This window comes from Neolamprologus brichardi, chromosome 16 (genome assembly GCF_056152115.1).
Source record: "Neolamprologus brichardi isolate AB-2024 chromosome 16, ASM5615211v1, whole genome shotgun sequence".
NCBI classification, from domain to species: domain Eukaryota; kingdom Metazoa; phylum Chordata; class Actinopteri; order Cichliformes; family Cichlidae; genus Neolamprologus; species Neolamprologus brichardi.
Window position 1 is genome coordinate 11,172,083 of NC_142119.1, and position 15,407 is coordinate 11,187,489.

Consider the following 15,407-nt stretch of genomic DNA (forward strand, 5'->3'; position numbering starts at 1 on the left):
TAAAAATAATCGTTCTTACATGAAATCTGTGCAGAGAATGTGGCATCGACAGCAAATCACATTTACTGTTCAAATCATTTCATGGAATTTGAACAAGCAGTAAACTACTTCAAATAATCACATTGTTCAAAAGCTTGTCTGTTGTCCAGCTTCATGGCGATCATTCATACATAAAGATATTTACCATTTTCATACCATCACAACTATAAACACTGGAGAAGACCTCTGTTCTCATTCACCCAGTGAGCTGTCAGGCATAGCTGTGTCTTTAAAGATTCAGTGGGCACGTGTCCACATTCCTTTAGTTTTTAATTCAAAACAGAACAGTCTGCAACTGCTCCATATACAGAAGACTTTTATATATAACTCATAAACTCATCGGGTTACTTTAGCCCTTCAAATATTCTCCAAAAACAGTCACATTGCATATCAGGGTGCAGCAGAGCTCAGTGATGTAACCTAAAAAGTTCTCTCTGCAGGTGCCGGACAAACGTAAAAATAAATAAAATTCACATTTTCCTCAAGTTTCAAAACATCACACATCTCATAAATAGAGCTTTTAAATAATCCTTTAGGCAAATCAAAACATGAAAATACATCCAACTGGTTTTGAATAATCAACAAGTGAAATATGGCTTCCGTTTGCTTCAAGACTTTAGACGTTAGGAAAAGAGCAAATACTGTTTGTGTGGCTCTGTAATGGTGAGCGTCTCCGTACAGGAAACCTGTGCTTCTGTAGTTCACCCATTCTGATACTCGGGATCAATCATATTCAAGTCTGTAACTTCAGTCAGTCTAAAAAAAAAAAAAAACTCCAAAAGAGCAGGGGGCCGTCGGATAAAAGTTCACATATGATAAAACAGGACCTCAGCAGTACTGCAGCAGCCAGTTTGGAGATCTGCAGTTTTTACATCCAAGGTAACACTTGACAAATCATCATGGCATCATTATTATCATTAACTGTAACACTCGTTGTAGTGTGACATGCAGTAAAAATACAGCAGCGTGAGATTAGATGCCATTTAAGAAAACATGAAGATGAATTTAACTGAGATTTTGCCAGATTTTTATACAACACTATAAAATACAAAAGAACTCGTTGACTGGGTCGGTTTTCCCAGAGCCGGTCAGAACCAAGTTCAGCCAAATGTCTTAATACAGTGGCATTTTCTTTGTACACCACAGTGGTGCACAGAGGCAAAATTATGTGTTTGAAGTGCAGACTTTCGGCTTTAATTCAAGGTGTTTAACAAAAAGTATTGGATTTTTACACACAGTCAACCACTTTCAGAGGCTCAAAAGTAAGTGGACAAACTTACACGATTTGAAATATGAAGATTGTTTTCAGATTGATGAAAATACTTTGCTGTCAATGACAAAGTCATTTATGGATATAAACAAATACCGTTATGCTCCACCCCTGGATCCACAGCATTTGCTCGGTCTTTACTGTGGCCACCTTCATTTGGGTCTTTGTGTCTTCAGTTTCATCTTCAGTAACTGAAAAGCTGCTCTTCTCGGTTAAGATGACTGAGTTGAAGAATATCTAACTTCTTTGCCTTGAGAAAACGCTATGCTTTGTATCATTGTCAATTTCTACTGTGTAACGCTGTCTGATCAGTTTTGCTGCATTTGGCTGAATCTGACCAGAGTACAGCCCTGTACACTTCACGATTCATCCTACTTTTATCAGCAATCAAATCATTAACCATCAGTCATGGTGATCTTAAAGGTCGGTGCCATAACACTCCCTCTATGCTGTTTGACAGGTGATGTGGTTTTCTTTGGATCATGAGCCATTGCTCTTTTCCCCCATCATTCTGATACAGGTTGAACTTTGTTTCATTTGTCTAAAGGACTATTTGTCATAACTGTGCAGGCTCTTTTACATGTTTCTGACAAACTCTACCCTGGGCTTACGGTTTCTAAGTGTAACCAGTGATTTGCTCCTTCTTGTTAGCCTTCTGTATTTCCATTCATGGAGATGTTCATTGATTGCACACCTGATACTCCCACCTCCTTAACCTTTATACTGTTAAGGTAAATTTTGAGCTGTTTTGACATCGCACAGCATTAAAAACGGATTGACTTCACCTAAAGTAACCCAGAACACAGTGAAATTAGAAGATTTTAAAATTTTATATTGTAAAGATGCTACAAATGTTTGCACATTCAGGCGTACTGAGACTTTGTCCCAGTGTGGGACAAATATGGAATATGCCATGTCTGTGAGAATTTTTTATGGTAAAATGGTGACAGAGTTCATGGGGGAACTGTCACAGGTATCATGGTAACTGGTGAATTTGCCATGGAAACAAAGGTAATGATGTGCTATATGAATTTATAGTTAAAGTTTGACTAGTAGCAACAGTATTGTAGTAAGATTAGAAAAGTGCTACATGAAACCAAGTACATTACATTTGCACCTGCAGTGTAACAATAATCTACAAACAAATTATAATCTATTTATTCTGAACTAACTGAAATAAAAGATCTAACTGAGAGAATAAAAAGAGGGGCTGGTGGATGTTAAGATCAAAAGGGCACCCAAAGTGTCCCCGAGTGCGGGAAAGACGTGTAAGTCCCACACACACACAAGGTTTCCTACCACTGCTCTGAATGCACACACTAGTTTTAGTTTAAATGTTTTGTATTTATAGTTAAGAGATTTTTTTTAAAGATATAGTTTTATAATAAATCCCAGTTCCTAGAAGTTCTTGCCATTTTCACTTTCAATAAAATATAACTGAATGATTACGCCCGTTATGTTTTTGTGTCTTCACCACATATTAAACCTCTGAGAAAGGGGATTTGTGTATAAAATATAATTTCTAAACAATTAATATAATAATTTCATTAAATTCCTTGAATTGCAGCTGAAAGTCTCCACTTTAATCACATCTTAATTGTCTGACCTCAAAACCTGACTGTGTCTTCCATATTTACAGACTATCATCATATGTCAGTGAATGTGTTCTGTTCTGCTACTGTAGTGGAGTAGGTGGTGTTTGGAAGCTTACAAGACGGGGAAAGTTCTTTGGGGTATTAATTCCCACATTAACTTAAAGTAAATCTTACACACAAGAAGCATCATCAGCTATTGTTAGCACAGGGACGTTTTATTAACAGACCAAGAAGTAATTTGACTGAGGGTATGTAAACCACCACACCAGTGCAGGTTAAAAACCTGGTAAAGGCTTTTAAAGATGGTAAATGGCCTGTATTTGTATAGCGCTTTACTTGTCCCTAAGGACCCCAAAGCGCTTTACACACACAGTCACACACTGGTGATGGCAAGCTACATTGTAGCCACAGCCGCCCTGACAAAGGCGAGGCTGCCGGACAGTGGCGCCACCAGTAGGCAACAGGTGAAGTGTCTTGCCCAAGGACACAACAAGCAAGACTGTCCAAGCCGGGGCTCGAACTGGCAACCTTCCGATTACAAGGCGAACCCCCAACTCTTGAGCCACGATCGCCCGTGATGTAAAAGATGTAAAAAGAAAAAGCACTCCCATTTTAAGTTTGGCCCCAATTCAAGTTCATCTCCTTGTGCACCTCTGGACCGCTTTCACAGTACCTACTATTTTTAGACTCCTTCCCTGAAGTCCTGTTCTGTGCCTGTGCACTTGCACTAATGGGTGCTGGATCTCCTCCAGTGCGTTCAAAGACTGATCGTCCACTGATATATTTAGTCTCTCTCTTTTTTTTTAAGACAAGTGGACAAGCTGCATTAAGGAAAACCAAAGTGAATATAGTCTTTCTGTGGACAAAGAACTCCTGCATTTAGCTAGTACACACTACAAAATAAGGCTGGTTCCAGCATATAGTCTCCCTTCAATGCCCCAGAAAGTTTCAGTATTTGATTCTGGGGTATGAATCCATGAAGCTCAACAATGTGAACACTTCAGATAAAAATGCAGCATGTTCCTTGTCATTCTTCAAACCTGAAGTGCCTCCTCTGGACGTTGGAACTGTGGACCCCTTAAACTGAAGTGCTCAGTTCTAGTCAGAGCATTAAATGTCATCAAGAGCAATAAGGTTTGAAAGTTTGAAACAGAATATAATGTGGGCTCTTACAGGTCCGACTGTGGTGAATGTATTTACAGAGCAAATGGTCCTAAGAGGACTTTCAGGGAGAAACCTATAAATAGGTTCATGCATTTATTACTTCCAGGCTGGACTACTGCAATTCATTATTATCAGGATGTCCAAAAAACTCACTGAAAAGCCTTCAGTTAATCCAAAATGCTGCAGCAAGAGTACTGACAGGGACTAGAAAGAGAGAGCATATTTCTCCTGTTTTGGCTTCCCTTCATTGGCTTCCTGTTAAATCCAGAATTGAATTCAAAATCCTGCTCCTCACATACAAGGTCTTAAATAATCAGGCCCCATCTTATCTTAATGACCTTGTAGTACCATATCACCCTATTAGAGCACTTCGCTCTCGCTCTGCAGGCCTACTTGTTGTTCCTAGAGTATTTAAAAGTAGAATGGGAGGCAGAGCCTTCAGTTTTCAGGCCCCTCTTCTGTGGAACCAGCTTCCAGTTTGGATTCGGGAGACAGACACTATCTCTACTTTTAAGATTAGGCTTAAAACTTTCCTTTTTGCTAGAGCAAATAGTTAGGGCTGGACCAGGTGACCCTGAATCCTCCCTTAGTTATGCTGCAATAGATGTAGGCTGCCGGGGGATTCCCATGATGCATTGAGTTTTTCCTTTCCAGTCACCTTTCTCACTCACTATGTATTAACAGACCTCTCTGTATTGAATCATATCTGTTATTAATCTCTGTCTCTCTTCCACAGCATGTCTTTTATCCTGTCTTCCTTCTCTCACCCCAACCGGTCGCAGCAGATGGCCCCGCCCCTCCCTGAGCCTGGTTCTGCCGGAGGTTTCTTCCTGTTAAAAGGGAGTTTTTCCTTCCCACTGTCGCCAAAGTGCTTGCTCATAGGGGGTCATATGATTGTTGGGTTTTTCTCTGTATCTATGAAGCGCCTTGAGGCGACTTTTGTTGTGATTTGGCGCTATATAAATAAAATTGAATTGAATTGAAATAGCAATTGTCTAAGAATAGAAGATTAGGTAGAAAGTGAAGAGGGGGCCAAATTTAAATGGATTTTTATAGTGATCTTTCCAGAACTCTTTGATCACACCTTTTAAATATTTCCAGACAATATTTCAGAGCTTCTTTTCCAGTCAGTTCACCACTAGACCTCCAAAAGGCTGCAAAATACTGCCCACTAATCCAAAATTAAAATCTGATCACTGCTATGGAAGTGGTACAAATACTGGCATATTCACTCCCTCTGCAAGAAATTTCAGTGAAATTCAACCGTTTCAGAGCCCCAGACTGACGTGACCCAGAGAAAAGCAATAAGCCCTCGGTCCTGCACAGATGTGATTATCTCTGCTGGCCGACATGTTGATAAGACATCATTGACTTCAGATAAGCTATTACTCTGCATGCCCTGCTTTTGTTATGTTTCAGTTTATTGCAAAGACGTCATAGAAGGATAAAAGGAGGATAAAAGAAGAGGCATCCACTCATGCTGATGCTGCATTTGTGTCACATGGGATGGTGCTCATTAAAAATAATAGAAATATTATAGATTCTATGTGAGGAAATTAGATTGTCGTGTGTTTATTTGAGCTTGTTGTTTGAAAGATCGCCATGGTTACATTTGGTGACTGGCTGACAATCAGTGACTAAAACAGACTCATTGCATCGACCGCTATGTTCATGGGAAGTATTCCTCTTTCTTATTTTAGCACCACACAGAATGCAATTTAACACTTAATTACTGCAACACTGACCGAATAATAACAGATGAGCCACTAAATGAAAATTTTTTCCACCCGTGTGACACAAATTCAGCAGAAATAAGGAGGAGGAGCCTGGGCAGAAAGAAGGCAGAGCTTGCGGGTGTCACGGTTACGTCAGCTCGGTCCAACTATAGGCCACGAAGAGCAGAACAAGGCAGAGGATGTGAACTAAGCTCGAACCAATAAGGTCCCAGATCTGCCAGGCAGGAGGCGGAGTTTGAGTGGTTACAGAAACTAATAAGGGAGTCTCTGATGCCCCAGGGGAAGTGGGGTTTGCAGCTGAGATTGCCTCCTTGCGTTTCCTGTCTGGATCCAAGGCAACCAGCGCCCGAACCGTGGTGCGAACCGGCTGCAGGCGGCACTGGATGATGTCATAAGGTGAGCAGAGGGACGACTGTTACCCCCATTAGGAAGAAAGGAGGGAAGAAATGAGGAAGTGAATGAGGAAGAAGGAAAAATAGTGGGAGAAGTTGGAAGAGAAGGAATGAAGGGAGCAAAGATAGGAAAGATGAAGTAGGACAGAGAAGAAAGAGAAATATAGGGCAATAAATGGAATGTAGGGAATGTGTGATGAAACAAATGAGAGAATATGATGGAAAGGTAAAAGACATGAGGAGGAAAAAAGGCAACAAGTGAAGGAAAACACAAGTGTGTAGATAAAAAAAAATGGATTGAAGTTTGAGAAATGAGAAAAAGGTTAAATATTCTCCACAAAAAGCAAGAAGGTTGATGAGGAGAAGAAGAAGACAAGGGAAAGGAGGAGGGATACGTGGTGCGATCCAGCCGGAAAGTAAAAAAGAGAAAAGGCAGAAGGTTAACCAATGGATACAGAGGTCAAAGGTCATAGAGTGAAGGAGCTGGTGGTGAGGCAAGCAGGGGAAGGAGGGATGCTTACTGAGAGGATGGCTGAAAACCTCTGCAGAACCCTTTGCCCTCCCAGTAAGCAGTCCAGTGATGAAGAGGTGAGGTGGCTAATGGGAGAGCCAGTGCAGCAGGCCAGCGCATTAGCATAGAAGCTGTTAGCACGTAAGCGCAGGGAAGCTTTGCAGAAGCGTTGCTAGTAAAGCAGTCAGGCTGCAGCTTAAATGGCGGCTAGCGAACACAGAGGCCAGAAAACAGCCAGCAAGCAGAGATGGAGGTCAAAAGGTCAAGGCAGGTTAAACCTTTGAACTTTAATTTGAACAGATAAGAGAGCAAAAAAACAAAACAAACCCAAAACAAACACACAGATATCAACATAACATTAAATAAAAAAATCAAACTACCAATCATAAATTGTAATAAAATAACCAATCAACCCTGACACATGTCTCACACATGCTGCTGTTTACTTTTTTGCATTAATGCAAGATTGCAGAAAAAAACAATCTAATATTTGCATTTCCCCTAATAACCTGCACCCTTGAGCAGCACCGGGTAAAAAATCTGTACTCCTGTTTCTCTTAAACTGGCAAATGGAGCCTGTGAATGTGACCTCAACTCTAGATCTGTAGCAGTTCTACCTCTAAAGTCGGACCTTTTCTGTTTCTACAGTTGCAGAAAAGCAGAATGAGTAGTTTTTCTTGCTTTCCTTGAGACTGATCTTGCTTTGCAGTATGAAGCTACAGATAAAAACTGGAAACAAGCGGAAACAGCCAGCCTGGATGAGTATAGTGGTAACAAGGTCCGCCTGCCAGGTAGCCTTGAACTATAGGTGTGCTGGGATGTAACAGCAGGTGTACCCCTCTGTGTTTACTTTTCTTTCCTGACTGTAGACTTTAATTCTACACAGCCTGCTGGGAAACATAAGTACCTTGGTAATGAGCCATGTCTTTGGACTAATGCTGCATTATAGTTGTCCATGATCTAATTTCCACAGCACACATTTCAAACATTTATTGTTATGTAAAATTATAGAAATCTAGCAAAAGCGAACCTAAGTTTTCTCTTCTACAATTATTTGCAGTTGAGATGTTGTAAATGTTGCCCTCTCCTAATTTTGATTGGTTGATGAGTGACAAAGGACAATGGAGAGACAGCAGCATTTCAAATGCTGAGCTATTTTCAACCTAATAAGGTATAATCAGCCTTAATAATAAGGAAGACCGTGAGTGTCAAAACTCAACTTGACATAATTTGAATAAAAAAACGAAAGCACAAAAATATGTTTCCTATGGAGACCCAAAATGCATACGAAGCAGCTGTCAAAATGACAAACTGATGTTTTTCCTCAGAAAAAACAGGTCATCTGTGTACAGTCTTTATGCTATCATAAGCTAACCAGCTACTGGCTTTAATTTAGTCTTTCACCATAAGGTGGCAGCACTTTAACAAAAGGTTTTGGGGTAACTATCCACAGGTTGCAGTCTTGAAAGTTGACTTTTATGCCATCTTGGTATTTGACCGTAGTAACTTCACACCTAGAGAGCAGTCAGTGACCATCTGCCCAGCTTTTAGTTGCTAGGGAAAAATGTATATTCCATGAGTGTTAGCTGGCAGTTGCCATGAAATCAGTTGCTAAGGCCTCATTCTAAAAGGCGTAGAGGCCAGTTAGTGATTCCCCCTGGTATCCACTGGTTGCTAGACAAGAATGTGTATTCTTCAACAAGTTGGCAAGTGGTTGCTAGAGTGTAACATAAAAGCTGCTCCTTTTGAAATGCATCTGCTGCAGAGGTAAAGCACAACTCTTACTTTGAAGGCAAATGTTTTTTGGTTCGAATTTGAAGACTAAAAGGCAGACAGGTTGGTGTCTTCCATCAATCTACAGGCAACTGCAGCCATCGACCAGCAAACAAAGCAATCACAAGGGTTTCAGAGCACCCTGTTTGCAGTTGATGTCAGCCTGCAGCCACTTCTAAATCAGTCAGGGAATACACAGTTCTCTCTAGTGACCTTGAGCCAATACCACTAAAGCAGGGGTGGGCAACTCCAGGCTTCGAGGGCCGGTGTCCTGCAGCTTTTAGATGTGTCCTTGATCCAACACAGCTGATTCAAATGGCTAAATTACCTCCTCAACATGTCTTGTAGTTCTCCAGAGGCCTGGTAATGAACTAATCATTTAATCGAAGTGTGTTGACCCAGGGTGAGATCTAAAACCTGCAGGACACCGGCCCTCGAGGCCAGGAGTTGCCCACCCCTGCACTAAAGGGTCTGAGCACCATCTTGTGTTTCAAAGTGATATTACACAAGAGTGTATCTGGAACCTACTCCAGGCTGATATGGACTCGGCAGACATCTCTGTAACACGACACACAGACACACTTCATAGTGTTTGTTTCGTCACATCCTCACTATAGTTTAAGTTTATTTTGAAAAGGGCTTAAATTCCTTTTAAGGAAGTTTTGGCGTTTCAAGCGATTTAATTTTTTATAAAAAGTACCATCAAGTGTGCATTTAACATCTAGCTCATCACTGTGCACACTGCTGAACTTTCACTTTAAATCTGTGTTATTATTATTTTTTATTTTCAGAATCCACCACACAGGGTCTATGAACAAAAACCTGCATGAAACATCATATGTTCCCAGTTGGACAACAACACTCCTTAAATCAGTGCAGAGGTGGAAAGTCAAATCTGAACTACTACAAGTGTGTTCACGCACAAGGAGTAAACACAATCAGCCCAGCATGCTCTGTACCAGACTGGAGCTGCCACTTTGACTTCTGTCATGATGGAGGAAGCTGTAAGCTGCAGGCAGCGATGACAGCGGTGATGAATCAGCATTGTTGAAGTTAAACGACCCCATTAGACAGCCAAAAAAGACAAAAAGAACAAAAAGGAGGCAGAAAGGATATTTAACCAGCCGTGGGAAAAAGCTGAGTGGTTTTCAAGTTTTTCGTAAGATTTGGGTTCAACCTGTGTCAGACTGCTCTACTTATTGTTCAGTGGCATAAAGGTAAAAAATGCAATTGTGTTATCAGTTCTAATTGCTCAAGGATGCAAAAAGTTGCTTTTAGACACACAGAACCATCAGCTTTCCTTCCATGTCTGGTTTATAATTTAGTGTCTGGCAAAAATCTTTAATTGTAGTCTTCACCTCACTTTCTGATATAAATTACAAGGAAATGGAAGCTGCCAATGCTACAGTGTCATTAAAGTAAAATCATACCCCTAATGCTGAAGAGATCTGATTTTTGCAGGACACTTCTTTTGACTTATTGTGTCAACAACAAGCCAACAACCCATTGAATCAGGCTGAAATGGACTCAGTTGGGAGTTTCTCTGAAGAACTGGGGGCGTTTTCAGGTTGGAGGTTGCTGGTTTAAATCCCAGCACAGGCTTACAAAATGTCCTTCAGCAGCAGTGGGGCTGCACGGTAGCCATCATGGTATTATCTGATAACTGCAGCGTCAGACAGACTCAGAGTCTGGGTGTGTAATAACTGATTAGACTTTAAGTAGGTTTTGGAAGTCATGCAACTTGAAATCAGCCCCCAGTTCAGACAGGCCATGGCTTCTAGTAAAGGTGTTATTAATGTACAAAGATGCACTTCTTACCTCTGGTACGCCTATTTTTCTACAGGCATCCAGGAAGTTCTCCACATTCCTCCGACACTTGGCCATGCTGAGTTTGGGCTGGAAGACAAATATAACAACTTACTGAGCTACACTTAGAAACACAACTTTGTATTTTTTACACTTTAAATGGGATAATGGGAAACTGAACGCTCATCCAGTGATTATGCGAAGGGTCAAAGGTTGCAACTGTCAGTGAGACGTACCACTGCAGGTGAGGGGACGTGGATGCTTGCGACAGAGCGCGGGCGAATGTGATTGGCCAGATGGCAGAGCACGACGCCGTCCATCAGAGACGAACCAAGGTCTTCAGGAAGGACGACCTTCAGTCTGCTCTCGATGCTCTGAGCAAACAATGCAAGCAGCTTTGTGTGAGTAAAAAGGACTGGATCGCAGTATTATACAGTGAGAGAAAACAGAGAATCAGACATCCTGATGATATCGTCCAAAACAAACCTCCATAAACTCACTTAGATGACTGAAAATCTGAATTTGCCCGAAAACCATAGCTTTGATGAGGTCAAGCTCAAAGATGCAGTTAATGAATGTATGCGTGTTTTCTTTTGCGCTCCAAATAGCACAACTCTGAGTCACAGTAAATCTGAACGCATCACATTCAGTGTGGCAAAACACAAAACAAAGTGGGAGATTAGTTTAGCTCTGGGTTCCTTCACATGAAAAAAAAAACGAACCAAAAAGAAACAGAACAGGACTTCCCTGACAGCTGGCAGGCTTTAAAGTTTTCTTTACTTTAAAGGTTAACTAATTACAACCATCCTTAAGTCTGTTGGTTACATCACATTCCAACATACATTTGACTTACATGCAGGCCACATACAGACCTTTCTGATCCCAAGAGGCCAAACCAAAAGTGCCAAAAACAAGCCCAATTTCAGTAGTATGTTTCAGTTTTTCTACACAAAGACATACTGCTGCAGTGCAGACTCTTTTACAGAGAAAGTTCTGGTAGCGCATTGCCCATCTGTCACGTACCTACAGTAGGTAGTAAGAAAACAGGAACTTTTGTGTTATTTAATTGCTTATCTATCATTTTATTACTTTTGGTGTAGTATAAATGGCTATGTGGGAGGTCTTTACCAGTAGCAAAAGTTGTAAAACTAGAAATACAGTTAAAAGTCCAAAGTTCATGCCCTTCTTCATAATTTTCCAAAGCCATTCAATGCATTTATTCAGTGTGTTTTCCGGTCTGTTCCTGGTGCCTGATTTTATGTTTGAGACCTCTGGCTTACAGAAACAAATATATGTCTAAAGAAAACGTCCTGGTCATTTGATGCACTTGTCATAAATATAAAGATATAATTGTATATTATTACCATCATTATTATTATTATATAACATACAACTTACATCTTTGCAATTTTCATTCAGTGAGATTTCGCTGAGCTGATAAAATGCTGAGCTAAGAAAACAAAACAAAAAACAAAACCCTGTGGTTCAATGCAGAGCGTCAGACTTATTTTAAATCAGAAGAGGAGCTCCGGGTTTATGATCCAAATCTGCATCAGATCGTATTTCAGCTAAGATACAATGAAGGCTTTTATGGAGACAGATATTTAGTCTGGCCAGGGTGAAAACCTGCTTAAACTCAGTCATGCAGGCTGGATACGTTTGACATAAGCTCATATCAGATCTATAACCCCCCACTCCCCACTCAAATAATATAAAAAAAATAAAAGAACATTAGCTTGTCTCACGTCTCTCAGCTGCTCCATGAGCTCCAGTTCCTCCCGCAGCTGCTCCATCTTTCTTCTCATGGTGAACTGAGGATCCACAGACTCCAGGCTCTTGTGGCTCCGCAGGAACACTGCAGCAACAACAAAAGAAAATGGAACATAACACATTAAGCATCTGCAGGAGTACACAGTTAGTACCAGTTAGAGATAAAAACAAGGACAGCAGACGTCTGAGGAAGGAGAGATTTGCTGTGATGAGCAGAGACTGAAAAGCTGCCACTGGAGGCGGGAAATCTAATAATCATATGCCATAATAAATACCAGCAGTGCATTTAAACAATGAGCAAAGACCTTCTCAAGCAGCTGATAGACTGCAAGATATTAAATATTCTACTGAAACTAAAAATGCAGTAGCAAGTCTTTAAAACACAAATTTAGACTCCTTTTAACTAAATCACACAGCAGGATCAAAATCCACAAAGACTTTGGAGCACCGACGGAGAAAAGAACGTCTGTCAAAACCTGGGAAAGGGGACAGAAAAAAAAACTCCATATTTGTATCCTAGGACTACTACAGTAGCTTTGCATGACTCAAAGTTAAGAGTAATGTTCATTTTCTAAATACTGGGCCTTGGTGCTGCACTTCAGTTCATCCACTGTGCAGCCTGATGCAGACAAACATCCCAGAATGACTGTGTGACACAAACTGACGTGAGAGGGAAAAAAAACTGTTCTGTGGAAAGTTTACACAAGCACAGCATTCACATGCACTCGTGCAGTCAGAGCTCAGCATGCTGCTCGCTCCCGCTCTGTCACAGGAGCCGTCATGTGAGGAGGAATTAGGGCTTCAATAAACAGCTTGCAGGGCGAAAAAAAGCCCAGACAGACTGATTATTAAACGTTACATCCTCTGTGTCTCTAATGTGCTGTGGTCTTTCAAGGCCTAGAAAAGAGTCAAAAACCTTCCAGGCACTCAGATTTTTAATGTGCTGATCTATTAATCAGGCAATAGTTACCAGGCCTACTGAGCTGAGGCTCAAGCAGGGAGACAGTCGACTGTCTTTTTGTGTCTCAAAAACACATGAAACAGATGAGAGACGTGTTAATTAGTGAGTGTTAGAGGGCCCGGCAGGTGGATGTGTTCCCTCCAGTCAGACTCAGGCAGCTGCTGCCCCAGATACCAGTCCTTCTAAAGTTTGTCTGCTTACTGTCCTGCTGCCTCTCAGCAAAAAAGCAAATCACCATCAAACCCCATCCTTGTTACATTTACTCTCTCTCTGCTGGAGAGTAAATGTAACTAACTAACTAACTGTGTGTGTGTGTGTGTGTGTGTGTGTGTGTGTGTGTGTACACACACACACACACACACACACACACACACAAATATATATGTATGTATTCCCACATACAGATCTTTAGTTTACCCTCAAAAATAGCAGACAGATGGCGGCTCTTTCGTTCTTTTGAGGAGATTAAAATAAATATGTAAATATTTGCAGAGTCGCTTTACTTTTGCCTGAAAAAACCCAACTAAAAGCATAAATTAAAGATCAAAACAGCTGCTGGGATTGGACTGTTCCAGCTCCAATTTAAATAATATCAACAATTGGAGCAGAAAGTGAAGAGAAGCTCGGATTAGAAATGCAGATGACGAGATGCACTTTTATTTAGCGTGTGTAGGAGGACCGAGTGTGAAACACACTTGGTCTCTTCCTACACACCCACACTCATGAAAGGCACACCGCTAAACTCTGAATCATTCACCTCTTCACTGTCCTATTTTCCACACGCATACATCAGCCTCTTACAGCTGAATGAAGCTGAACACTGCCCGTGAATGTGCAGTTCCACTGAGCGACCACAGGAGGGAGCTCCAGGCTTTTCAGTGGGGGTCATCTCATGTTTTGGGGAGGAGAAGATGAGAGGGCTTCAGGGTGTGAATGTTTTCAACAGTTTTACCCACATTTCAACTCTGCACTGTCAACACTGACATTCCTCTGACCTGAATGAAGCTCTTTGACTAAACCCACTGATCAAGTTGACGTTTTTTTTGAGTTGGTAAAATAATCTACCTGGACCTTGGAGCCTAGTTCCTCTGGTGAAACAGCAGATGGAGGAGCTGGGGTCCACTAAAGGATAATGGATTACCGTCTTAGTGTGAAAAATCATTTGGTTGGCCTGAGCTCGCTGTTTGAGACGAAGAGGAAGGGGAATATGGTGAAGGGCAAACGTTTTTCTCTCACTCGGTTTATATTCTGGGTCACGTCATGCTACAAGCTGCTCAACACTCCCTCCTCTTCATCATCTTCCTCCTCTTCTCTCTAAATATCTCTCTGTCTCTCTGCCATCTGGACATTCTGAGCCTGTAGCATCTTGTTTCTGTGCCTCTTCTCTGAAGGTTTTTTTTTCATGGGGGGGGGGGGCTACCCTCCTGATTTGTAACTGGTAACATAAAAAAATTAAACACTTCAATCTAAGCAGAATTTGGACTACAAACTGCAGCAATACTGACAGAGCATCCCAGGCTGTGTTTACAATAAAAGCAATAAATAAATAATATTAATCAAAGAAGAATAAGTGTGGAACATCTTTCATCATGGTGGCTGCAGACATCTTTCATAATGTCAACGGCTCCGCTGCTTGTCATTAAGTGGTACAGAGGTGGTCGAGATCCATTTATTATCCATAATCATTCACCATAAGTCATCTGGATGCTCCCTGAATCAGCTGACAGAGGGATCCAAACAGTGTGTTGGTTCAGGCTGAAGCTGGTGAGCTGACGTTTCTACTGTACACTTTCACACTAAAGCACACACATGTTATGAAGTAGACAGGCAGTAGAACTGAGGCCAATTCTCCAATAATGAGAGTAAAATGAGATGAAAAAGCCACACGCAGGCTTGACAAGACAAGACTTGAAAAGCAAAGGTAACCACATTTTCCAAGGATAAACACAAAAAGCAATGAATATTGACTTTGGATGATTGAATCCTTAAAAAAAAAAAAACAGCAGGAGCTGATATAACAGGCTGTCACACAGTAACTGTTCACATCTGAAGGTATTCAATCAGGTTAGTATACTATCAAAGACTGGCTGATTGCCTTTTTAATTACAATTGATTAAACGCTCCTGGCCTTTGCTTACATAAACCCGATTCCAAAGAAGATGGGACGCTGTACAAAATGTACATTAAAACAATGCAAATATATGCAAATCTCATAAATCCTTTTATTTATAGCATAACACAGAAAAAATATTTTAGCTCAATTTGAATATGATGGCAGCAACAGGTCTCAAAAACGTTGGGTTTACCGCACTGTAGCATCTCAATTTACATCATATATGTAGTAACATCATATTTTAGCAACAGTCCATAAAATTTGGGGAACTGAGGAG

General features: G+C 41.0%; 1 protein-coding gene across 7 annotated transcripts in view; it reads right to left on the reverse strand.

Annotated features, from left to right (window-relative positions):
- The window catches only part of lrch1 (leucine-rich repeats and calponin homology (CH) domain containing 1), a 94,653-nt gene that overhangs the window by 7,353 nt on the left and 71,893 nt on the right, over positions 1 to 15,407 (reverse strand). For 5 of the 7 annotated variants that reach the window (XM_006806393.3, XM_006806390.3, XM_035914630.2 and 2 more), the window contains 4 exons: positions 12,032 to 12,141; positions 10,523 to 10,660; positions 10,299 to 10,376; positions 2,786 to 6,216 (listed from right to left, as the gene is read on the reverse strand). In XM_006806393.3, coding sequence (XP_006806456.1) covers positions 5,932 to 6,216; positions 10,299 to 10,376; positions 10,523 to 10,660; positions 12,032 to 12,141 — 611 coding nt within the window. In that variant the 3' untranslated portion in view covers positions 2,786 to 5,931. Of the gene's footprint in view, positions 1 to 2,785; positions 6,217 to 10,298; positions 10,377 to 10,522; positions 10,661 to 12,031; positions 12,142 to 15,407 lie in introns of those variants that run through there. The other 2 variants (XM_006806394.3, XM_006806392.3) reach the window with 1 other exon arrangement.